The sequence below is a fragment of the Thamnophis sirtalis genome, unplaced genomic scaffold (genome assembly GCF_051295495.1).
Source record: "Thamnophis sirtalis isolate CommonGarterSnake01/CBP01778 unplaced genomic scaffold, rThaSir2_p1.2 scaffold_7, whole genome shotgun sequence".
Lineage (NCBI taxonomy): Eukaryota > Metazoa > Chordata > Lepidosauria > Squamata > Natricidae > Thamnophis > Thamnophis sirtalis.
The window spans coordinates 9,007,327-9,032,436 of NW_028261387.1; the positions used below are offsets into that span (position 1 = coordinate 9,007,327).

The following is a 25,110-nucleotide window of genomic DNA, read 5'->3' on the forward strand; positions in this document are numbered from 1 at the left end:
GGAAAATATTCAGTAGATGCCATTTATTGTCAGATACTATCTGTGGTGACCAAAAAGCCTGTATCTTCTGAGCCTCACCCATCCATGTACGCTGAAAGAACCGCATTATTTTATCCTGCACTGTGCGTATGAATGGTAGCAAACAAAGAAAATGTTGAAGTAATTGCCTTCGGTCTTCTCCTGGTGCCTCAAGAATAATTTCATTTTGCCAACATCACAGTGATGCCACAAAAAAATGTCCTATATTTACATGTGAAAGATTAGAATTAATAGTTAGGGACTGGAAGTTCATTAACAGAACAACAACAACAAAAATTGTGCTACCAACTGAAAACATCAAATGACAAAAAGTGCACTGTATTTGCACATTTGATTTTTCATGCCTAGTCAGAGGTAGCATTTAGGGAGAAGTAGAATTTAGTGAGAACTAGAGTAATAGACCAGCAGATGCTGCCACTATCAAAACTGATTAATTGTTCAGGAATAGCAGTTTAACCCTCTTTTTATATCTTTCTGTAAAAGCATCCCCCCCCCATGATATACAATCCTTTGTTTGTGTGTTATATAGTTAATTACATCTTCCAAAACCAGTTTTAAAAGGAAATGAAATGTGTAATTACCCAATGTTTCCATGGTAACAAAGTTTGTCCATGTGTTAGGGTTTACATGATTACGAAAAGTTCCTTGAATTTCATTCCATTGTTACAGGGAAAAGAAAAATTAAAACTCAGATCGTCAGAACGTGTGCAGATTTTGTGAAAGAGAGAGAGAGAAAGAAAGAAAAGTTATGCATCTTATAAAAGGCAAAGCTAAATCACATCCAGCAAACTAACTTGTTATCTGTCTGAAGATCAGAAAGGGAAAGAGATGGGAAATAAACTGAAAAATTCAGCCTGTTTCATTTGGCCTCTAATTAGTGTATTAGGTTCCTTTCCTCTCCTCTGCCTTTTCTCCTCCCCTTCCCCTTTTCCTTTCCTCCTCCCCTTCCCCTTTTCCTCCCTCCCTCCCTCTTTCCCCCTCTTTCTTTTCCCCTTTCCTTTTTTTTTTTTTTTTTGCTAGAATGTACTGGACTCGCTGGTACTAATTAGAAAGCAAATCAATAGAATCAAGCAAATAGAAGTTTCCCTTTAACTGTTGGTCTGATCTTCTCAGCACACGGGGATCACAGCTAAGGGCAGGCCTCTCTTTGCTTCATAAGGTGTTGTCCTGGAAACCATTCGGATGCAGTCAATAATAGGGCAGATACTGAGGCACAGAGTGCAGCCTGTACAACTGTCAGTAACAGTGGGCAGGTGGGTTTCTGGATCAAATTGTATAGCCTGGAAAGCAGAAATAAACAGCATTGATGTCACTCACAGAAAAGGTCAAAAAACAACCCCATTTTTAGCATCTACATTTCCCGTAGTTGAGGCGCTTGGAGAAATCTTTGTTCGGTACCGCATTGCAGCTAACGGTAACAGTTTCCATCGCTAAGAAAACAACATTTTCTAAAAAAATATGTGAAATATTGAGGGTAAATTGGGCTCTGGGAGAAATCTCTTTTCTTCCTTTCGTCCTTATTCTCCTTCTTACGTCCTCAGTGGAGTTTCGAACAAAAATCAAGCTTCAGCACGAGTTGGTCAAGTTTCATAAAAAAATATCTGTGCCTTAGGAAAGTGAATTCTTCACAGCATACTGATGTACTGGCATTATTACAACACAAAGGTTCTGGTGGGGAGAGTGGGAAAAGCCATTCCTCCCCTTTCCTTATTATTGCTGCTGTCATTATTTCACGTATATGACATATAAAAACATTTACAACACTAAGTAAGTAAGTAAGTAAGTAAGTAAGTAAGTAAGTAAGTAAGTAAGTAAGTAATGAGTTTTCTTATGAGAGGGTTGAGCTGGGCAAATATTGTACACTTGTGTGAGCAATGTAATGAGAAAGGGTGCATCAACAGCCTAGAAATGCTTTCCGAATAGTCATGGCAGTGGTAGGTTACGGATCCCGTTGCAACCAGTACGGTGCAACGGGGCCCCGGCATCCACCACATGAACGTGCGCAGTGTATGCATATTTACCGTCTGCGATGCTCCGCAACGCTCCAGCTGCTCGACGGAGCATCGCTCAGGTGCCGTACACTTCATGTGCATGTGCAGAAGCTCCGAAGAGCTCAAATACAGGTAAAGACAGCGGGCGGGCAGGTGGGTCCTCCGGAGCACCATACCAGAACGGTACCTGGTGCTCCCGGCAGGCACCGGTAGGCCCGTACTGGGGCATACCGGTCATAATCCACCACTGAGTCCTGGACATCTTGAAGAAGACACTGCTTTAAGAAGCAAAAAAAGTATTTTGCTTGTGCTCCTGTACATATTGCAGAATCTCTTTCAACGGGTTTGTGCAGACTTCCTCCTCCTCCCCCTCAATGCCTTTCAGTCGGTGTTAGCTCCTAGAAACTGCCGGGACAAGTTTCTGCATTTTTCTTGGCAAGATTTCAGAGCCAAGGTGGCGCAGTGGTTAAATGCAGCACTGCAGGCTACTGCTAGATCAGCAGGTCAGCGGTTCAAATCTCACCGGCTCAGGGTTGACTCAGCCTTCCATCCTTCCGAGGTGAGTAAAATGAGGACCCAGATTGTTGGGGGCAATATGCTGACTCTCTGTAAACCGCTTAGAGAGGCCTGAAAGGCCTATGAAGTGGTATATAAGTCTACTGCTATGACTGGCTCAAGGTCATTTAGCTGGCTTTCTGCCTACATAGCTGAAAGTCGTAATCTTCTGGTTTCTAGCCTGCTGCCCTAGCCACTACACTAAACTGTGTAGGCTACAAGATATCCTAAATCTAACTCTGCTTTCTGATGCAGGTAACGCCACAAGTTGTAAACTGGAGTCAATATTACCAACAATGAATTTTCTTGCATCATGTATATCTTTTCAAAGTGCCTACACAGGAACTCTTGCAAAATCTTTAAGGTTCACCTAAAGCCATGCCACGTCAGTTTTTGTGGCCTCCTTCTGTACATCCAGAGACTGCAAGTTTACTTTTCAGAAAGTTTATTTACTTCATGTGTTTGTGTAGGCCGAGGGAATGTGGTTCCCAATGCGGCAGTTTTTATTCTTCTTACGTGGGGTTGGAAAAACTCCAGCGGGCTAGTTTGCCTAGTTTGTTCCAGACAAAGATGAGAGGACAAATAGCTCATGGATCTTCCTTAAAGATGGAAGCACCAATTCAAATGCTTCCTATGGTAGTTTCCTGCTAAACTAACCATGTTATCACGGACCCCATACTGACTCCAGAAACCTGCAGGTAAATCCAGAAAGAGCACCAGCAGTTGGAACAGAAGGCTGGGTATTCAGGCATATCTATCGCCTCTTTACCATGAGCGGAGAAAAATTAACAAAATACAAAGCCACCTTCGGAGCAGCCCTTTTAACGAAGAATCCTCCAGGCTCACCATTTGTTGGGAGAATGATATAGGAGGTGACTAATGAGAGAAGAAGCTACAGTACAAAAAGTACAACTTGAAATGGACCAGTGAGTCTTCCCTCATGGCTAGTATCGCGAATACCCTTGTTAATCAACAAATTATTCTTTTCCAGCAATCCGTGCCCGCAGCTCCAGACCTCGGCTGGAAAATGCAACTAATGGCCACACTTTTATGATAGTCCTATTCCATTGCTAAAAATAAAACAGCACCAGAACATTATTGCTGTTGCAAGCAAACTAAATTATTTCAGGCGCTGTCACTGTAACATATTATAGGACACTTTTATTAGGCTATGATATCTTTGATAGCAGCCCTCTCCAAGGGGGAAAAAACAAAAACCTCAATGCTGGTGTCTGTTTTTTTTAATCATTGATTCCTAGAGGGTTTTTTATTTTTTGTTTTGTAAATCTTTTTTTTTTAAGTGTGTCTTTATTTGCATAAATTCTTTTCTTGGCAATGTTTATGTGGACTGAAGGCTGGAGCAGACTTCAGGCTGCACGTGAGAGAAGACATGCATCTGTCATTCGGTTGCATAGGTGTTCCTTTTACATGTCAGTGAATTTTAATGTTTCATGCTTGGGTCTGCCTTGCCCTCCCCCATCTCCTAGTAGGAAGTCAGAACCAATCAGCACGCAGGACGTGCACCTCCGCACAACGCACAGTTGAGATTTGTGGGGAGGGGATTGCATCAGCCCATATGCAGTCTCCGCTTACTCATCAACCCCTTTGTGGCGTAGGTATGCAGTGACAGCTATGGGGCAGTTGCAGGCAACCCTAAATCAACTCTGTTCTGTTCCATGCTTCTATTCTTCCGTAATCTCTGATAATCTAAAAATGAACTTTGCAAAAAATAAATAAATAATAATGGTTGGTGCTTGTGGCAGAAGTGGTATTAAGCCAGTTCTGACGGGTTCTGGAGAACCGGTAATGGAAATTTTGAGTAGTTCGGAGAACCGGCAAATAGGCTGGCCCCGCCCACACTGCCTCCCAGCTGATCTTTTTTTTTGTTGCCCTGAACAGGAGAACAGAGCTGGAAAGCAAGTTAGTGGGGTGGGGAGAGAATGGGGATTGTGCAGCAATCTTCCCCCAGGGGTGGGGAGTGAATAGGGATTTTGTAATATCCTTCCCCTGCCACAGAGGTGGGTTCCTACCAGTTCGCACCTATTCGGTAGAACCGGTTCGTCAAATCTACTGAACCAGTTAGAAGAGGTTCCACCAGTGGACCCGGAAAGCAGGCCACACCTACAGAAGAGGTTCCAAAATTTTTTTGAAACCCACCACTGCCACACACACACACACACACAGACAGACAGACAGACTGACACAGAGAGAGAGAGAGAAAGAGAAAGAAAGGAAGAAAGAAAAAAGAAAGAAAAAAGAAAGAAAAAGAGTGAGAGAGAGATGAAAGAAAAAAAGAAAAAAGGGACAGAGAGACAAAAGGAAGGAAAGAGAGAGAGAGAGAGAGAGAGAGAGAGAGAGAGAGAGAGAACACATGGCAAGCCACTCCCACCAGGTCACATGGCAGCAAGCCACTCCTACAAAGGAGGCCACATCCACAGAGTAGGTTCCAAATTTTTTTGAAACCCATCACTGCCCTGCCACGCCTACAAAGCCATGCCCACAGAACCGGTAGTAAAAATATTTGAATCCCACCACTAGCTTGTGGATATCGCCTGGAATATTTGCCTTGCAAAAACAATGGACGATTGATGCCGGCAGCAATCATGAGGCTGTAAACAGAATGCAATGCAAACAGAATCGCGCTAAGAGGAAGGGAGGAAGCGGGGGACATCCTTGCTTCCTAGGGATGTTTCAGGGCAACTTCTGAAAACTGGGAGCTAGCTCATACTGAAATTAGAATTAAAACTTGATTGCCCATTAGAATGCTGAATTCCAGTACTTTTTTTTTTTTTACTTTAAATGTTATTTGTGTGTCTAGTACATTTCTGATGTTTTAATCTTTTCTATCTACGATAAAAGAAATGTCTTCTAAGTATTTTGGACACAATTCCTGAGAATAGGCTCTGGGGTCTTGGCCAGTTGCAGTTCTACACCAGGTTGTCTGGACTAGTAAGAACATAAACATGAGATGAAATGGGGAGAGGTGGCGAAGACCTGTTCTGTGGCCATGTATTTCTCATTTTCACTAAGCATTCTAGACGGAAATAGATGGTTACTCATCCAAATCTTCCTAATGTGATATATTTCTTAAAATATGCGCACCTCTTGTCAAAGCAGGCAGCTTTTATTAGTTTGGCTCTAGACATGATACACTTTAATCAAGTGGAATAGATCAAAGAGAACAATTTGTTAAATGCACGAAATGTGAATGTGAGTTTTCTTTATTAGTTCAGATTGGTGTCTGCACCATTCCTCCCAGCCTTGTTTTTCTCAGCATCATGTCAATATATTTGCTTAAGTTGTAAGGGATCGTGAATGTATAATTTATCTTAGCTCATAGGGTGTGGACTCCCAGCAGAAGTCTGTAATATTTGAGAACCATTTTTCAATCATGGACCTGGCTACCTGAGAAACCGCCTCCTGCCACATACCTCCCAACGACCAACAAGATCTCACAGGCTGGGCCTCCTCCGGGTGCCGTCGACCGGACAATGCCGGCTGGCGGCCCCCCGGGGGAGGGCCTTCTCTGTATCTGTGCCGGCCCTATGGAACGAACTACCCGCGGAGATCTGGACCCTCACCACTCTCCCGGCCTTCCGTAAAGCCACTAAGACCTGGCTGTTGATCAATGTCCAGCCCCACTTAGACAGTATGGATGGTGTGTAATTTTAACAATTGTATTTTTATCTCTAAATTTTTTAATGCTTATTTATCTTGTCTGTAAGCTGCCCAGAGTCCCAAGGGAGTGGGTGGCATACAAATTTTATTAAATTGAAATTGAAATTGAAATCATCCCTAACCAACTCATGTTTCATGTATTTCCCAATGACAGTGTACTGCTTAAATAGAATAGAATTCTGTATTGGCCAAGTGTGATTGGACACACAAGTTGTAAGGGATCATGAATGTATAATTTATCTTAGCTCATAGTGTGTGGACACTTCAGCAAAAGTCTGAAACATTTGAGAACCATTTTTCAATCATCCCTAACCAACTCGTTTCATGTATTTCCCAATGACAGTGTACTGCTTAAATAGAATAGAATAGAATAGAATAGAATTCTTTATTGGCCAATTGTGATTGGACACACAAGGAAATTGGAGTCAGTTGTAGGGGACTTGGCTGTTGCTTGTTGTATCTGACATGGAGAGCGTGGTGATAGTTGACAGTGGTTTCCTCTCAAACCTACATTAAAAATATGCACTCCTTGTTCTCTGGTATTTCATCTCCTTTATTATTTTATGAAGAATCACTTTAAGCTTACAAAATTCTAGGAATCCAGTAATTCCTATTAAAAACAACAAGAATGGGAATTACTGAACTCTACCTTGCCAGACTCAATTGTGTCCTCCAAAATTTTTTGCTCTTATAGTAAGTCAAGGAGGCAGAATACATTTTTGTACGGGCAAAACAAACCTTGGAAATTCATTATGTTCAACCAAAGCAACATTACACCGCCTTGTTAAGTGTTTCATTGTTATTTCTGTTTGTCTGTATATGGTGACCCCATCCCATCTTGTTTAACTCAATAAATAAAATTAACTTCTTGCATTATTTATTAAATGAAGTCTTTGTTTTATTTATTAAGTTTCTAGCATATTTTATTTTCACACCATCTCTTTTGAGCTTCTCGGTAGATCCATTGGAAATGTTAGTTACTATTGTTGAGTCCAATATTAATGTCAGGACTGCATTTATATTCCTTTTAGAATTTTGACCTGCCACACTTTCTCTCATTTCATTATGCAGTTTCATTAGTATAGTCAATAGGAGGGGGGAATAGACAGGAGTGAGATTGTGGAATGTATTGTTTTCATTCTTTACTAGAAGCCAAGGTCATCCTTTGTCTCCGTACCTTCACACCTGACCGGAAGCAGCTGGGTGTGGATGCCAGCGTGGAAGAAGAAGATTGGACCATGTGATGGATTGTGGGTGAGGACAAGATCACGAACTTTTAACTGGGTGGAATTCTGATGTCATTTCCAGTATTGGGATTCCATAGCATAATGCCAACACGTGTGTCTTATTAAATTGGAACTTTAAGGATAGCTCTGCCTTGGACTCTGATTTAATTCTGCATGATATTTGGAACGCTGACATTATCCCAATACTGGAAATGACATCAGAATTCCACCCAGTTAAAAGTTCATGATCTTGTCCCCACACCCACAATCCATCACATGGTCTTGTCTCTGCACCTTCACACCTGACCGGAAGCAGCTAGGTGTGGATGCCAGCGTGGAAGACGAAGATTGGACCATTTGATGGACTGTATGGGAACAAGATCATGAACTTTTAACTGGGTGGAATTCTGATGTCATTTCCAGTATTGGGATTCCATAGCATAATGCCAACATGTCCGTCTTATAAAATTGGAACTTTAAGGATAGCTCTGCCTTGGACTCTGATTTAATTCTGCATGATATTTGGAACGGTGACATTTAAATTGTAACTTTGAATCTAACATTTGATTCCTTTATATTAATTCTTGTTCATCTACATGTTTGCATTTCTGTATGAGTCTCTAAATTGTATGCACACATATATAGTGTGTGCAAATTATATGTTACACAAACATAATGAATCAATATATTGTATATTAAACTGGGGTTATCCTGTCATCAGTTAGGAGTTAAAGAGATTTCTTAGATCCCAACACCAGATCACTACTAATATAAACATGGATATAGCTTCCTGCTCTACTCTAGATTTGGACGTGGTCACTGAAACAATTAAATCTAATTGATTTTTATGTATTTAAATAGATTCTCCAGTGTGTCCCTGCCAAAATATTGTTTTTCCGCCAACATAATCTGGAAGTATCTTGTCTTCAACGGCATTCTGCAGCATGTAATGCTGGGAGAAACATGGCGGGTTAGCAATAGATGATATGCAACTAGAACACTGAAGGGGGAAGGAAGAGAGGGGGGAAGGGAGGGAGGGAGAGAGAGAAAGAGAAAGAGAGAGAGAGAGAGAGAGAGAGAGAGAGAGAGAGAGAGAGAGAGAATGAACAGAGAGCACACTGTGTATCTCAAGTCGCTAAGAAACCTGCTTTATTGACAACCTGTGCGAATAGATCAGACATGGTTCCTGCAGTCTATACCTGGGAGTGTGCCAATGTTAATTTCCAGTATCTTGTAAATCTACTTTCTCCATCTGCCCGTCAAGAGACAGTGGAATCCTTCTGCCTCAGCAGCAGAAAGACAACTCACAGTGCCTTTTTTTGCTAATTACAGCTGTGTTCTTACCTGGTAGCCAGAATCATTACAGGTCATGTAGCATTTGCCACAGTTGATACACATTTCCTCATCAATCAGAGCCACAACTTGTTCGGTACTACTGAGCTCTCCATATGTTCCAATATACTGCAGTGCTTTTCCAATTACATCCTGGGGGGGGAGGGGAGGAAAGATGGAGACAGGAAGCAAAAGAAAAAGGAAAAAAAAAAGAGGAAAACATTACTGAAATATCCAAGGTTGTTTCATGCCAAAGAGGAGCCCTTGAGAGCATGATTCCTTGCGATGTTGTTTTTCAGTGCTATGGCAATGTTGGGAATGAGGGCACAAGTCAAAAGCATTTGATACCCAGGACCAGTGGTGGGATTCAGCCAGTTCGCACCTATTCGGGAGAACCGGTTGCTAACTTTCTAAGCAGGTCGGAGAACCGGTTGTTGGAAGAAACCTCCTTTTGTTTTTCTCCCCACTTTGCAAGGCTAATCCTGTAAGGAAGGCAGGAAGGAAACATTCTGGTGTTGTTTCTAGCGTAATCTTTATTGCCCTGCTTACGGAAACTGCCTCTCCGGTTAACCCTTATTACATTGTAACAGCTAAGACAAAGAGCCCATCGACGTGAGTGACGTTGAGTTGGCCACGCCCACATGGTCACATGACCACTGAGCCACACCCACCCAGCTGGTCATTAGGGCAGAGAACCGGTTGTTAAATTATTTGAATCTCACCACTGCCTAGGACCATGCAAAGTATGGCTCGTAGGTATTGATATATAAGCAATTCCAATATCATTAGAGCTGCTAAAAACAAACAAACAACAACTTAGCCACACATCAAAAAATGAATCAGATCTGTGCGCATACACTAATTATTCTCAGTGACCATTGTTCGGTGCAACAGGAAGGGGGAAAAAATGGGAAAGAAGAGATGTGTTGTGACAGACGCACTCAGTGTGCCTATCCACCGCTACTGTTCATTAGCACACCTCTGAGAATTCATTATGAGACAAGGAAAAGGCTGTATTAAACAACAGGGAACAAAAATGCAGCCATTGGAAAGAATATGCAAATGGCTTGATAAACTAACACATATTATTGCAATCATCGTGTTGTTGTTTTTTAAATCGGTTGACCCAATTGTGCAGTTCCTGTTTTCAAGAGGGCAGGCTGCACTTTAGCGCTGGAAAGATTATTTTACTGATTGTAGAATGAGTCCAAGAATCTGCTTAAGAGAAATGTTTGGGGTTCTTTTTTTAAAAAAAAAGAAGAAGTTATCCATTAGTTCTTAAAGGATAAATCTTTAAAAGATTGGAGTAATTAGTCAGTCACCAACTTGCTCAAGCAGAGTGGCATCTGCCTGATTTTTCACAGGTAATCAGACAGAACGAGGCTGTGTTAGGGAAAGGGATGTAGCTTTAGGGCTAAAGCACATGTTTGTACAGAGAAGGCCTTGTTTGCAGCACCACATAGGCTCTGTGTTGCATTATTTTGAGGGGACAGCACATTTACACTATTATACAAGCTGTACAGTGGTGGGTTTCAAAAATTGTTTGAACCTACTCTGTGGGTGTGGCCTCCTTTGTGGGAGTGGCTTGCCACCCATGTGACTGGATATGAAGATGCCGACGAAACTTGTCAGAACCACCTTAAATTACCTCACACACAGCACTGGCATGAATAAGAATATGATGTCAAATTGTTTTTTAAAAGGCATCTTTGGTTTGCGTTAAAACAACTTCAACACACCCAATGTTCTGATTGCACCACAAACACAGTAGTCATCCTTACCTTTCACAGAGGCACTGAGTTTTATAAATATGAGCATGATAGTGTAGAATAATCATATCCAAGGACCAGTGGTGGGTTTCAAAACATTTTGGAACCTCTTCTGTAGGTGTGGCCTGCTTTCCGGGTCCACTGGTGGAACCTCTTCTAACCGGTTCGGTAGATTTGACGAACCGGTTCTACCGAATAGGTGCGAACTGGTAGGAACCCACCTCTGAAGCTGTATATTCACTACTTTACATTGTAGCTAAGTGTCATTTCTTCCATATTGTCACATGAAAAGATATACATTGGATGGAGTTGATGGACACTGAGGTCCTAAACAGTGTAGTCTGATCAGGAGGCACCAAACTACATTCATTTTTGTGTAATTTGGTCTGCTGCAGTATTTGTTGCCACCTGCCATCTTTGTAATTTGCTACTGCTGCCATCTACCATCATTGTTGAACCAGAGGTTTTATTCCATGCATTATTTATTCCAGTGGTGGGATTCAGCCAGTTCGCACCTATTCGGGAGAACCGGTTGTTAACTTTCTAAGCAGTTCAGAGAACCGCTTGTTGGAAGAAATCTCCTTTTGTTTTTTCTCACATTACAGGGCTAATCCTGTAAGGAAGGCAGGAAGGAAACATTCTGGTGTTGTTTCTAGCCTAATCTTTATTGCCCTGCTTACAGAAACTGCCTCTCCAGTTAACCCTTATTACATTGTAACAGCGCCCATCGATGTGAGGGATGTTGAGTTGGCCACGCCCACACGGTCACATGACCACCGAGCCATGCCTACCCAGCTGGATTTTAGGGCGGAGAACCGGTTGTTAAATTATTTGAATCCCACCACTAATTTATTCCCATAATTTTTGACACTTCATTTAATGCTTACAGATCTACAGCTTTGTTTGGTTTTAAAGGGTTTGATGAGATTTCCTTTGTATTGAAAGTAGCAGGTAAACAAGTTATGTAGCTATAATAACAACAAAAGGAACAGAAAATGCTTTGTAGGCGCACTCTTTTCTTGCCTTCTAATCCTCCCCAGAACATTCTCCTTGGATTAGTAAAGAAGCTCTAGGAATAAGATAACATATGCATTGAGATTAATTTGCTGCATCTTTTTTTCTTGCGTTCTTTCTCTCTCCTGAAAATATCTCTTTTTGAGTATCAGCTAAAAGGCAGAAATTGTAAGATGACACTGTGGAACTTCGTTGCCTTATCTTGTTTTTCCTCTGGATTACAGTGGTTGAATTTACAAGCATAATGATATTTTTTTCCTAATTGCCAACTCACTATGAGGGTAATCCAGTTCTGCTGATAGTCAAGCTGTGTTCTTTCTGATTGGTGCATTAAGTTCAGTAATGAGAATTCCACCGGCGAAATCTTGCCCTTAATTAGACCTCTGTTAGGCTATTGCTTCCTAATTCTGCCCTTGGTGACATCTGTGTGGCTCAGCCTTTGTCAGTAGGGCTACCAGGTGTGTGAACAAAACCAACGCCAGTTGATAATTTTGATGGTAATGATTTAATTCCATAATCAAAACAGTTTTTAGCTGCTGGGAAAACAGAAGCAGAACAGAAAATAGAACCCGAATAGATTTTTAATTTGTCAGTACTCTTCAGATTGGGGGGTGGGTGGGTGGGTTACGGTGATTAAGAAGTAGATTCATTTCATCTCAGCCACTGTTGCCATGCTGTGCTGAACACGGTCCAATTCTGAAGCTGAAGACAAACTATAGATTAAGATGAACACAGGACTCTTTCCAAAAATGACAATTCCATAACGATTCTCTCTTAGAACTGGACAATAGAACTGTACATTTTGCAAAGAAAAAGCACACTGTACACAAAAAGTGCACAATACAAGTGCACACTTCATATTTTGACCAATGGCATTCTACGTTGGTGATGTATCAGGATAAAGGACCCTAGGAATTATCTCATCCCAACGGGATTGGCCTAATCCATCTCAGTACTGTAGAAAAGGCATGATGTGGACCCCATTGGACAAGGAATCCCAGCTAGCTCCCACCTTCTGGAATATTGTGTCTCTCGAGTTAAGATCGACTCCAATCTTCTTGGCCTTTCATCAGAGCCTCAAAACACGGCACTGCCAAGTGGCCTGATGCCCTAATTGGGCATGTTGAAGACGGTTAGTGGATTAAGTAGAACCCACCCCAAGCATTCTTGTTTTAACTTGTTTAATTTCTGTTCATTTAATTTTTATTTGCATTTCTGTTTCTATGGTGTTTTTATGCCACCCAGAGTTGCTTTAAACGAGATAGGCAGCATATTAAACAAACAAACAAACAAACAAACAAACAAATCAATAAAACAAGGGAGCACTTGTTAAATTTTACTACATCTTAGGAGAGGAGAATGGGAAGGGAAATGACAGCAGGCTGATCTGATTAATCTGAACTCAAATTTCTCATGTAAATGAAGTATCAGAAAGGTAATCCAATTCTACTATATTTGTTGGAAAATGTCACGTTTCCTATTTGAAGCATGGTCTTGTGAACTGATGGAAATGTTTAAATGGAACGCTGGATGACTCGCGTATTTTAAGGCACCAAAAATAGGTCTTGCCCAGTGGTGGGATTCAGCCAGTTCGCACCACTTCGGGAGAACCGCTTGTTAACTTTCTGAGCAGTTTGGGGAACTGGTTGTTGGAAGAAATCATTAGGGCAAAGAACTGGTTGTTATATTATTTGAAACCCACCACTGGCCTTGCCTGTATTGTTTCCAAGCCTTGCCACCTAATCCAAAGGATTTCCATGTCAACAGGGTGAGCTAAGAATATAGATTTAATTTGAACAAAATGGTGTAGCGAGAACAATCTGAAAAATTTGCCAGAAATTTTTCAGAGCTGTTGTCAAATTCCACCTCCACATGAGGATATTACCCTGTGGCAGACCAAAGTCCTTTAAAAGTGAAAAGAAAAAGAAAAAGAGAGAGAGAATGGAATTGATGCTGGTTCTATTGGTTGAAAATGGGTGAGGACGAGGAGGTGGGGTTAATAATTTAAGCTCATGCAGATTTATATCAGATGCTGGTTGCAGATCTTGCCAATTTACATCTTGTAGGCCTCCAAGAAACTGCATTGTGAATTAAGAGTGAACCAGATGTTTGGCTTGAAAGATATCTGTGTTGAAACAGGGAGAGGAAAAAAGAGGTATTCATCATAATATCAAAGTGGGAGGAGGAGAAGAACTTACAGGATGAGTTTTGATACTTAACTTTTGTTCCTTTAACTTCCACAACTTACAATTGCAGCCAAATTAACTAGCAACATCATTTTAACTTCACTCCAGGAATATTTTTGTGCGTAAAATACCACTCCTATTGGGATTTCTCCCCCTCCCCCCAACAAATTGTGCTTTTTTAAAAATTTCACCTCCTAATTGCCCAAGTCACCCACAAACATAGTGCAAGAGATAATGCAACCAAATGTTGCAGGAGCTCTCATATCCCACAGGTGTATTGTACATCTTAGAAAATATGAAATTTACCAACAAACCAAGAAGGATGCTATGTGGACAGAAAGAAGAATCTGATTGTAAAGCCTTTTGGGAATTTAGAAAGATTCCACCAGCGGAAAAAAAATCTAAAGGAAATAGGTGAAGTAGCCCCAAGATATTAACTTTTAAATGCAGAGTTAAATTCAATTCCCAGACAAGACCTCCTCCTGCATTCTCCCATTATTCTGATGTGGTTTACTAGCAAGGCTATTGTCTTGTTTTGTGACATTGTCAAATACGGTGAACCCAGGAGACCAGAGCATAAATTAAGAGGAGTCCTTTTATCCCGGCTACAACAGGATCCTTGTATTATATCTCCCGAAAGACATACTCAAAAGGGAGCACACGTGGGCCTGAAAAGTCGTATTGTTCATTTTAAAATGAAAAGAGCTATTTTGGTGTGAGGCACAATATCTGGGAAAATGAAAGATTTGCAGATTAGATATGTCAGGCAGTTATTAATCAACAGCAATACAGAAATGGGGGAAGGCAAATTAGAAAAAAAAAAAGAGGGGAGGGGAATAAATGCCTGATTGTAAGAAAGATGGATGGCACCTAAGTTACCCCAGAAGAGGAAAAAGGGGACCTGATTTTTCTGAAGAATAATATATATATTGTGAAAAAAGCCAAATAGATTCTGACACCTTTGAGAACACGGAGATACATTAAAGCCATACAATGAAGTCAAATAATAAAATAAAAAGTTCTTTTTTTTACGCCCCCATCTATCTGGAAAGCACCACATTGGAAAGAATGGTATAAGGAGAAAGAAGATGAAGAAGAAGAAGGAGGGGAAAAGAACAAGTACAACAGCCATTTCATAGGAAAAATGCAAAGCAATAAAACATCTATAGTGCTAACTTAATAAAGCGATACACATGATTAGAAAACCATAAAATATGTCAATTAATGCACAAAATAATCTATGAAAACTGCATTGAAACAAAACGACAGGATTCAAAATGTAATTATATCTTTCCCTCCCCTCTCTTTCTCTTTCTCTCTCTCTCCCTCCCTATTTCTCTCTCTTTCTCTCTCTCCATCCCTGCTTCCCATCCCCCTCTCTCTGTCGCCCCTCCCCTCTGGTAATGGAACTCAACTTAAGAAGATCAATATGGAAGCTAGTGGGGTCTTCCTTCTGTGTATCAGGATCCTAACTCTTAAATTCAACATGTATCCAAAATTGGATTGAACTGCATATGCAGTGTATTCAATAGAATTAATTTTAAAGAAGAATATATACAGTGGGGCAAAAAAGTATTTAGTCAGCCACCAATTGTGCAAGTTCTCCCACTTAAAAAGATGAGAGAGGCCTGTAATTGACATCATAGGTAAACCTCAAATATGAGAGACAAAATGAGAAAACAAATCCAGATAATCACATTGTCTGATTTGGAAAGAATTTTTTTGCAAATTATGGTGGAAAATAAGTATTTGGTCACCTACAAACAAGCAAGATTTCCTGTTCTCACAGACCTGTAACTTCTTCTTTAAGAGGCTCCTCTGTCCTCCACTCATTGCCTGTATTAATGGCACCTGTTTGAACTTGTTAGCAGTATAAAAGACACCTGTCCACAACCTCAAACAGTCACACTCCAAACTCCACTATGGTGAAGACCAAAGAGCTGTCGAAGGACACCAGAAACAAAATTGTAGACCTGCACCAGGCTGGGAAGACTGAATCTGCAATAGGCAAGCAGCTTGATGTGAAGAAATCAACTGAGGTCAATTACAGGCCTCTCTCATCTTTTTAAGTGGGAGAACTTGCACAATTGTGGGCTGACTAAATACTTTTCTGCCCCACTGTATATGAGACCGTGAAAATACCCATTCTAAAGTGGAATCACATATTATCATTGTCAGCATTATCATCTAGATTTAATGTGACTAGAGCTCTATTGATGACTAATTTGTCAGAATGTCAGGCTTCCAGAAATTCCCTAGCATTTTTTTTTTAAATCAAAATACTTCATGTAGAACTAAGTGCAACTTTTTATGATTATCCACCAGCACATTTCTTTTCTGTAACTTTTTATGATTATCCACCAGCACATTCCTAAAATGAATTCAATCTGGACAAAGATAAAAGAAAAAAAAATAGGATGCAGAGGTCAAAGGAAGTTGAGGCTGAAGCAACTGTAGGAATGGACTGACCTTGATTTGAAAAGGCACATAATACTGTACTGCTAAAATGAACAGAGTTGGGCCATATGATTCACCAATGAATGGGTCTGGAGGAAAGGAATCAATGAACGTTTTGGTGGATAGAATGACAACATTATTAAACTGGCAAAGCAAATTGTACCAATCCTCAAGAGGGTTGAATGAAGTTATAAGACAAACCGCTTGGAAAACACAGAAAGGGGTGCACGAAAAAATAAATAACTTGTATGGGAAAATGGAGAAGAAAAATATAAATAGGAGCATATGAAACTAAGAAAACCAAAGTACACTTTAGATGACACAAGAAATCAGATAATAAGGTAATAATATGAAGCATGGTGACAGAGAACACTCCAATAGAGAGTTTAATGTTGGCTAAGTGTTTATTGTTCACCAGTCGGGACTATAGGAAAAAGTGAAAAAGCACTTGCAGCTGTTTAACGAGAATGTTCCAATGTTTTTCACACACACCCCAGCAACTTCCCAGTAATTCTGAGGTGCATATTCAGGGGAAATAAAATATAGATATAAACCTGGCTGTCAGGCCTGCAATTATATTCCTTTTAGAATTTTGGCCTGCCACACTTTCTCTTATTTCATTATGCTGTTTCATTAGTATAGTTGATGGGAGGGGGGAAATAGACAGGAGCAGGATTGTGGAATGTATTGCTTTCATTCTTTTCTAGAAGCCAAGGTCATCTTTTGTCTCTGCACTTTTACACCTGACCGGAAGAAGCTGGGTGTGGATGCCAGTGTGGAAGAAGAAGATTGGACCATATGATGGATTGTGGGTGTGGGGACAAGATCATGAACTTTTAACTGGGTGGAATTGTGATGTCATTTCCAGAATTGGGATTAACACAGATGTGCTAAGATGTCTGCTTTATTAAATTGGAACTTTAAGGATCGTTTTGCCTTGGACTCTGATTTAATTCTACATGATACTTGGAACGCTGACACTGGCATCATTCCATTACCCAGAATTATTTGGAGATAATATAAAGAAAGGGGGGGGGAGGCTTGGGTTGATCAATTGAAATATCACTTGCCTGAAGCACAAATTAATCTTGTTCACATCTGAAAAGAATGTGGGTTTCTATCAGTATTTTGAAGTCTCACTGAATGTGTGGCTATGTCTGAAGGCAGGACAGGATCAAGTTTGGACCCTTTTTAGTATGAGAGAGCATTGCAAGGGTGTATTTTTCCAGCACACAGTGATAGTGGAGCTGGCACATGTCTCTTCCTTCCTTCCATCCTTCTGTCCTTCCTTCCTTCCTTCCTTCCTCCCTCCCTCCCTCCCTCCCTCTCTTCCTATGCACACCTTGTAACATAGAATTACAGAAGAGGTGACAAAAAGACTATATGATCTTGGCAATTAATTGTATAGCAACTGCAGACTGCATCCTTTTGTCTGTCTGTCTGTCTGTCTGTCTGTCTGTCTACCCCCTCTCTTTCTCCCTCCTCCCTCCCCCCTCTCCCTCACACACACAAAAGCCTGACTACTGGTTCCTTGGGAGTAGTAGAAACCCCTCCCCTTGGCAATCTTCCTTAGGCAAGACGCTTTAGTCCATCCCATAAGTCAATCTTAACAGTGAATCTGATCTTGATCCCTTTTAGTCACATTCAATCCTTCCATCAGTTTCCTAATGTCAATAGAAACCTGTCCAGTTTGATTTTGCTTGCTTATCTAGGTAGCTTGTAACTTCGACTAGCTCCATTTCATATCTGAAAACTGATAATCCTCCACTTATGAAAGAGATTGCATTTGGCAGAACAACAGCCATGGTGGCCCCAAAGAATGATATTAAAGGCAACAGAGAAAAGTAGTTTATTTAAGAGAAAATAAAGTCAAGAGGATATTTTGGAAATATTCGTAACTTATTCCAAGAGCGAAGCAATCTACATTGACAGAATGTAATAGGCGTGTGTATGAATCAGTTGTACACATTTTCCATGTATTTGCCCAGAAGATAGAATACAGAAGGCAAAAAATAAATACGTTCTTAAAGGGTATATTATGTTCTGTAAAATGTTTTTTTAAAAAACATGCATTCTATTCAATGCATTTGAAACAAGTATTTTTTTTCCTTTTTTTCCTTCTAGTTGAGACTCATAGTTGACACTTGCAGCTTATTTTGGGAGGCAATGAAATTTGCAAATCTTGACTTCTCAAGTACGTTTAACAGATATATGTATAATGATGATGATGATGATGATGATGATGATGATGATGATGATGATGATGATGGTGCACAAATTGAGTATAAAAATGGCATGATAAATTAGAACAATAGTGCATTGGAATATCTGCAAGAAATACCAACAAGAACTGGTGGGACCACAATATAAACAAAGTAGAAGAATATGAAGAAATTAAAGAGCTCTGAGGCTTTAGAATACAAACAGACAGGCACCTGCCACGTGACACCCCAGATGTAACAATTATTGATAAAAAAGTCAGAGAAGTCTGGAAAGTGAATATTGCAGTACCTGGAGGCAAAAAAAAAAAAATAGAAGAGAAAGAATTGGAGAAAAAAAATCACAAAATGCAAAGACTGGCAAATAGAAGTAGAACAACTATGAAGAAAGAGGTAAAGGAGAGGTGGGTGGAAGGGAGAGAAAGAGAAGGAGAGGAGGGAGGAAGAGAGAAAAAGAGAAGGAGAGAGGGTAGGAAGGAGAAGAAAGAGGGTAGGAGTAGGGGAGAGGTAGGGGAAGGAAGAAGGGGAAGGAGAGGAGGAAGGAAGGAAGTAGAGAAGGAAGGGAGGGAGAAAAGAAAAGAAAGAGAAAATAAGGTGGTGTCCTAGCAGGTGCGAAGGATGGTAAACAAAGCATTCCAAATTATACCTTATAACCTTTTAAATGGGATAATAATAATATAAGAATGGCAAAGAAAAAGAATAACTACGTGAATGTATACCTATAACTGTATGTAAGAGAATAAAATATAAAGCACAATATAGGTAAATAATACTTGGTCATATGTAGCTAAGTATAAATAAATAAAGAATTGTACATAAAAATGGATAACGAATAAGGAGACCATGAATGCAAGATAGAAATGTATAGCAGGGAAAACACTAACTGCAAAGAAACCGATTCGGAACTGCTGTATGATATACGATGGAACTTCTTGTTCCTATGTTGTTTTTAAGTCATGTGTTTGTTTCTGTTGATGTGCTTATGTGTTTAAAACAAAAATTAATACATAAAAAAGAAGTAGAACAACTATTGCAAAAGGAAACAAAGATAGTACCAATAATAATTAGGTGACTTGGGTGCAATCCCAAAAAATCTGGAGCACCTTGCAAAAATCATCAGCATTGACAAAATGCAGTTCTACTTGGAACAGCTTATATATCTAGTGACGATACCTTTAATAGCTTCAGATAATATCAGCCTACCCCAGAGTCTTGGGAAGGACTTGAGAGGTGGCTAAAAATACAGCTTAGACATCTGGTTCTCTGAGCAACCAACAACCACCATAATAATTGTAAACATTTTCTTTGTACTCCATTCTATTAGGAAGAATGTTGGGCTGGTATTTTTAAAGTTGAATTCTCCAGTATTGTTCATGTGGATTCTTTGCAACTGAAGGCAGTTTATTTAATGTATTTATTGCATTTATAAATTTCTCCCCTACCTATCAGGTGCCTAGGCTTATGTACAATAAAAATAATTACAGCTCACCATAAATCCAAGAAGCAAGGGAGCCAAAATCATTTGATATGCCTTCAGAACAACATTAAAATAAGAAAGTTTTGCTTCTTCTGTAGTTCTGGCTTACAAAACAATATTGAAAAGTGAGTTTGGATTGACTTCATTTTCGTCCTGGAGAGAGCACTACCAACAGGATGCTGCTAATAAAAAGACCCTCTTTTAAACAGCCGCCAATCAAGTTCTCTAGATGGGGGGGGGTACAAGTAGAACTATAGGTCAAAAGGGGGGGGGGAATGTCACCGAGCAATATGTAACATACTGTATTTTTCAGAGTATAAGACGCACCCTTTTCCCTCAAAAAAGAGGCTGAAAATATGGATGCGTCTTATATACTGAATACAGCATTTTTTGCCTCCTGAAACCACATTCCCTTCACCTAAATGGCCGTGCAGAGCCTCTAAGAAGCTTTTAGAGAGCTCCTGGGGGCTGAGAAAGCAGAAATGAGCAAAAAACAGCTAAATTTTACCCCCCCCCCCGCCTCCAGGAGCACTCTATAAGCTTCCTAAAGGCTATCCATGCCCCCTTTTTTTACGAAAAATGGGCCCGTTTTCATGAAAAGGGCCATTTTTTGCTCGTTTTTGCCCCACCCAGGAGTACTCTGCAAGCCCCCTAAAGGATATTTTTTTGGGGGGGTAACGGGCCCATTTTCACGACAAACGGGCCATTTTTGGGAGGTTTGCAGAGTGCAAAATTTTTTTTATTTGACTCTTCAAAACCTTGGTGGGTCTTATACTCCAGTACGTCTTATACTCTAGTGCATCTTATACTCCAGTGTGTCTTACACTCCAGTGCATCTTATACTCCAGTGCATCTTATACTCCAAAAATATGGTATGCATAAAGAAAGTCTTCTCTTTTATTCCAAGGCCCACTTGAACATACTTTTGAAATTATTTGTAGTGCACCATTACCTAGCTCTTAGAATGATTACTAAGGGCACAGGAAATAAAGCAGCAAAGTACAGTAACACCTTTATATACATCACTATTGTTTTTAATTATCCCAGATGTGACATTATACATAACTCTTTGGTGATTCCATCTTTGAAGACTTGGTCACTAAGCTGGCAAAACAATACTGATATAGAAGGGTTTGTTCCTTTTTATAATCCTGGAGCACTATAATCAGCACTTGTGCAATTTTGATCACCACACTTGTAAAATAATATTAATGAGCTGGAAGGGCAACCAAGATGATTCATGGACTAAAGAAACCAGCCCGTAAGAATCATTATCATGCCCGGGATTTTTTTTAGCCTGAAATAAAGATCATATTGGTATGTCAAAAGTACATAATAGGAAAAATGTTTACAGAAGGACTCTAAAGTGGCAAGTAAAATGGAGTAAACAATTGCAAACTATACTGTACATACCTGGGAGGGGGAATTAGAGTAAGTAGGTGACATTCATGGATTTTGGTATAATGTTTACAAAATATTTGTTAAGAACCAAGAAAAAAGGACTGTAGAAAGAATGCTGTCCTACCCATTATGATATATGGAAGTAAGTGTTGAACAAGCTGAACACAGTAGAAATGGGATACTTAAGAAGTAATAAAACAGTATGCAGATTTTGCAGTATGCTTCCCCTGCCACACCCACCAAGCCACGCCCACAGAACCGGTAGTAAACATTTTTGAATCCCACCTCTGCTATGAATACTTTACAGTCTTGATGCTATATTCTCTTTCCCACCTCATAAGTGATATAAATTACATTCCAGCTGCTGATAATCAAAAAAAAGGAAAAGGACTAGCATCTTCTTGTTCATATTTGTCAGCTTCTTGTTCTTTTAAAATTATTATTTCTTTTTTTTTTACATTTGTAATCTGTTTCTGCCCAATCTCTTATTTTAATTATTATTTCAGGAGGCTATCTTTGTTCAAACTCTTGCTTATATTTTCATCTTAGAAGAGCCGAGGTGGCGCAAGAAGAGCCGAGGTGGCGCAGTGGTTAGAGTGCAGTACTGCAGCCACTTCAGCTGACTGCTAAGCTGCAGTTCAGCGGTTCAAATCTCACCGGCTCAAGGTTGACTCAGCCTTCCATCCTTCCGAGATGGGTAAAATGAGGACCCGGATTGTTGGGGGCGATATGCTGACTCTGTAAACCGCTTAGAGAGGGCTGAAAGCCCTATGAAGCGGTATATAAGTCTAACTGCTATTGCTAACTCCTATTGCTATCTATTTTTTCAATTCTTTTTATAGCAAAAATGCAAAATATAAATCTAGTTGATTCTCTCTCCCTCTCCCTCCCTCCCCCTTCTCTCTGCATTTGATTTTATCTGCTCTTTCACTTCTCCTCAATATCTTTTCTCAATTCTCAGTTTCATCTGCCATGGCAAAGTTATCCCTCAGTGAAACTGCAGGTGTTTTTCTCCCTGATGATTCCATCAATATTTTTCCTGCAAGGAAAATAAAACTGTAAAACCCCTAAGGTGACAATGCCTTTGAAAGCACCAAGCCCTCTCAAAATAAATAAAGAACAATATTTGTTTGGTGTTTTCACGTGCAAAGAATGTTTTCATGTACACAGAGAAAAGACATGAAGATACAATGGTATCAGTAAACTATTGCTTGGAATAGCAATATTATGTAAATTACTAGCAGCTGAGAGAGGAAGTTTAACGACACACAACCAGACATTGGTCATATGTCACTACTCCTTTTACAACACTGTAAAGTGTATAAGTGAAAAATGTCAAGGATCACACAACATGAAAAACCTAAGACTCCCTTTCACAGGTCATCCCCGGTTCCATCTGAGGCCAATACACAATGCTTGTATAAATTAATTTTTTTTTTCATTTTCCCTTTATTTGTATGCCACCCTTTTCCCTGGGGGGACTCAGGGCGGCTCACAGTTCAAAAAAAGGGGGGGAAGGACAAACAATTTCTAACATAAAGACAATACATCATTATTAAAAACACAACAGTCACATAATTCGAGTGGGGTTAGAATCTTAACCCCAGGCCAGCCGGGACAGCCAGATCTTTAGGGCGGTGCAGAAGGACTGGAGGGTGGTGAGGGTCTGAATCTCCATGGGGAGTTCGTTCCAGAGGGTCGGAGCAGCCACCGAGAAGGCTCTCCTCCGGGTAGTTGCCAGTCTACACTGGCTGGCTGATGGAATTCGGAGGAGGCCTAATCTATGCGATCGTATCGGTCTAGTGGAGGTAATTGGCAGTAGGCGGTCTCTCAAGTACCCAGACCCAATACCATGAAGGGCTTTGTAGGTGATAAGTAGCACCTTGAATCACACCCAGAGATCAACAGGCAGCCAGTGCAGCTCGCGGAGGATGGGTGTTACGTGGGTGAAACGAGGTGCACCCACGATCGCTCGCGCAGCCGCATTCTGGACCAGCTGAAGTCGCCGAATGCTCTTCAAGGGCAGCCCCATGTAGAGCACATTGCAGTATTCCAGCCTAGAGGTCACAAGGGCACGAGTGACTGTTGTGAGGGCCTCCCGGTTCAGGTAGGGACGCAACTGGTGCACCAGGCGAACCTGGGCAAATGCCCCCCTGGTCACAGCTGACAAATTAATCTAGCTTCCCTGGAAATAACAAAACCACACTACCGAGTTCATTTTAGCATCTTTGATTTTGCATTTTTAGTGCATGTTAAATATAATCAGTCTAATACAAATATCAACCTCTAATTATCTGAATAATGGCCTAAACCACAGAAACGATGCATTTTAGTAACTTTACTCAATACATGTCTGCAAACAGTCCTCAATTTAGGACCAGAATTGGGGCCAGAATTTTCAGTGCTAGTAAAGTGATTGTTAAATGAGTTCTGTCCAATTTGAAAATATTTTGCCACAGTTCTTAAACGAATCACTGAAGTTGTTAAGCAAATCCAAGTTTCCCCCATTGATTTTGCCTGTCAAAAGCCAGTTGCGAAGGTTCACACGTGGCAATCATATGATCCAGTGACATTGCAACCATTGTAAGTACGAGGCAGTTGCCAAGTACCCAAATTCTGATCATACGACTGTGGGGATGCTGGGATGGGTTGTAAATCTGAGGACCAGTCATAAGCCACTTTTTTTGGCTCTGCTGTAACTTTGCACAGTCACTAAATAAATGGATCTAAGCCCAGGATTACATATATAAGTTTATTGATATGCTAGTCACACACCGAGGGGTGGGCTTCAAAAATTTCAGCAATGGGTTCTCTGCCTAGTTGCTGGGTGGGCGTGGCCATGGTGGGCATGGCCTAGTTGGCCTCCTGCATCACAGCAGGGACGGGTGATGTTTTTGCCTTCCCCAGGCCCTGGAGGCTTTCCTTGAGCCTCTGGGAGGGCGAAAACTGCTTCCTCCAAGCTCCAGAGGCCCTCCAGAGGCTGGGGGCCATTTTCCCCCCTCTCCCCGAGCCTCCACACGGGCCCTGCACTTACCTTGCATCCAAAACAGGCTGCATGGAGACCCCAGGGCAGGGTGGGGCCAGCCAGGGGTAGGATTTGGAGGTTCTCCAAACCAGCCATAATGTTAACTATGCATTCTCCCAAACCCAGGTGAACATGCAGCAGCCCACACCTCAGAGGTGGGTTCCTACCAGTTCGCACCTATTCAGTAGAACCGGTTCGTTAAATCTACCGAACTGGTTAGAAGAGGTTCCACCAGTGGACCCGGAAAGCAGGCCACACCTACAGAAGAGGTTCCAAAATTCTTTGAAACCCACCACTGGTCCTTGGATACGATTATTCTACACTATCATGCTCATATTTAGAAAACTCAGTGCCTCTGTGAAAGGTAAGGATGACTACTGCATTTGTGGTGCAACCAGAACATTGCATGTGTTGAAGTTGTAACGCAAACCAAAGATGCCTTTTAAAAAACAAGTTTACATCATATTCTTATGCATACCAGCACTGTGTGTGAGGTAATTTAAGGTGGTTCTGACAAGTGTCGTCGGCATCTTCATATCCGGTCACATGGGCGGCAAGCCACTCCCATCCGGTCACATGGATGGCAAGCCACTCCCACAAAGGAGGCCACACCCACAGAGTAGGTTCGAACAATTTTTGAAACCCACCACTGCCACATCTGGACACCTCCACAGAATGAAATATAATCATAAATGCAAAATCATTTTGAGAAGGCTGCTCTTCCTTTATGTGAAACGTCTA

At 40.8% G+C, this 25,110-nt stretch overlaps 1 protein-coding gene across 2 annotated transcripts in view; it reads right to left on the bottom strand.

Moving 5' to 3' along the window:
• Nucleotides 1-1,009: 1,009 nt before the first annotated feature.
• DPYD (dihydropyrimidine dehydrogenase) overlaps nucleotides 1,010-25,110 on the bottom strand; it is a 646,680-nt gene continuing 622,579 nt past the window's right edge. For both annotated transcript variants that reach the window (XM_087719294.1, XM_087719293.1), the window contains 2 exons: nucleotides 8,834-8,974; nucleotides 1,010-1,319 (listed from right to left, as the gene is read on the bottom strand). In XM_087719294.1, coding sequence (XP_087575420.1) covers nucleotides 1,149-1,319; nucleotides 8,834-8,974 — 312 coding nt within the window. In that variant the 3' untranslated portion in view covers nucleotides 1,010-1,148. The remainder of the gene's footprint in view (nucleotides 1,320-8,833; nucleotides 8,975-25,110) is intronic.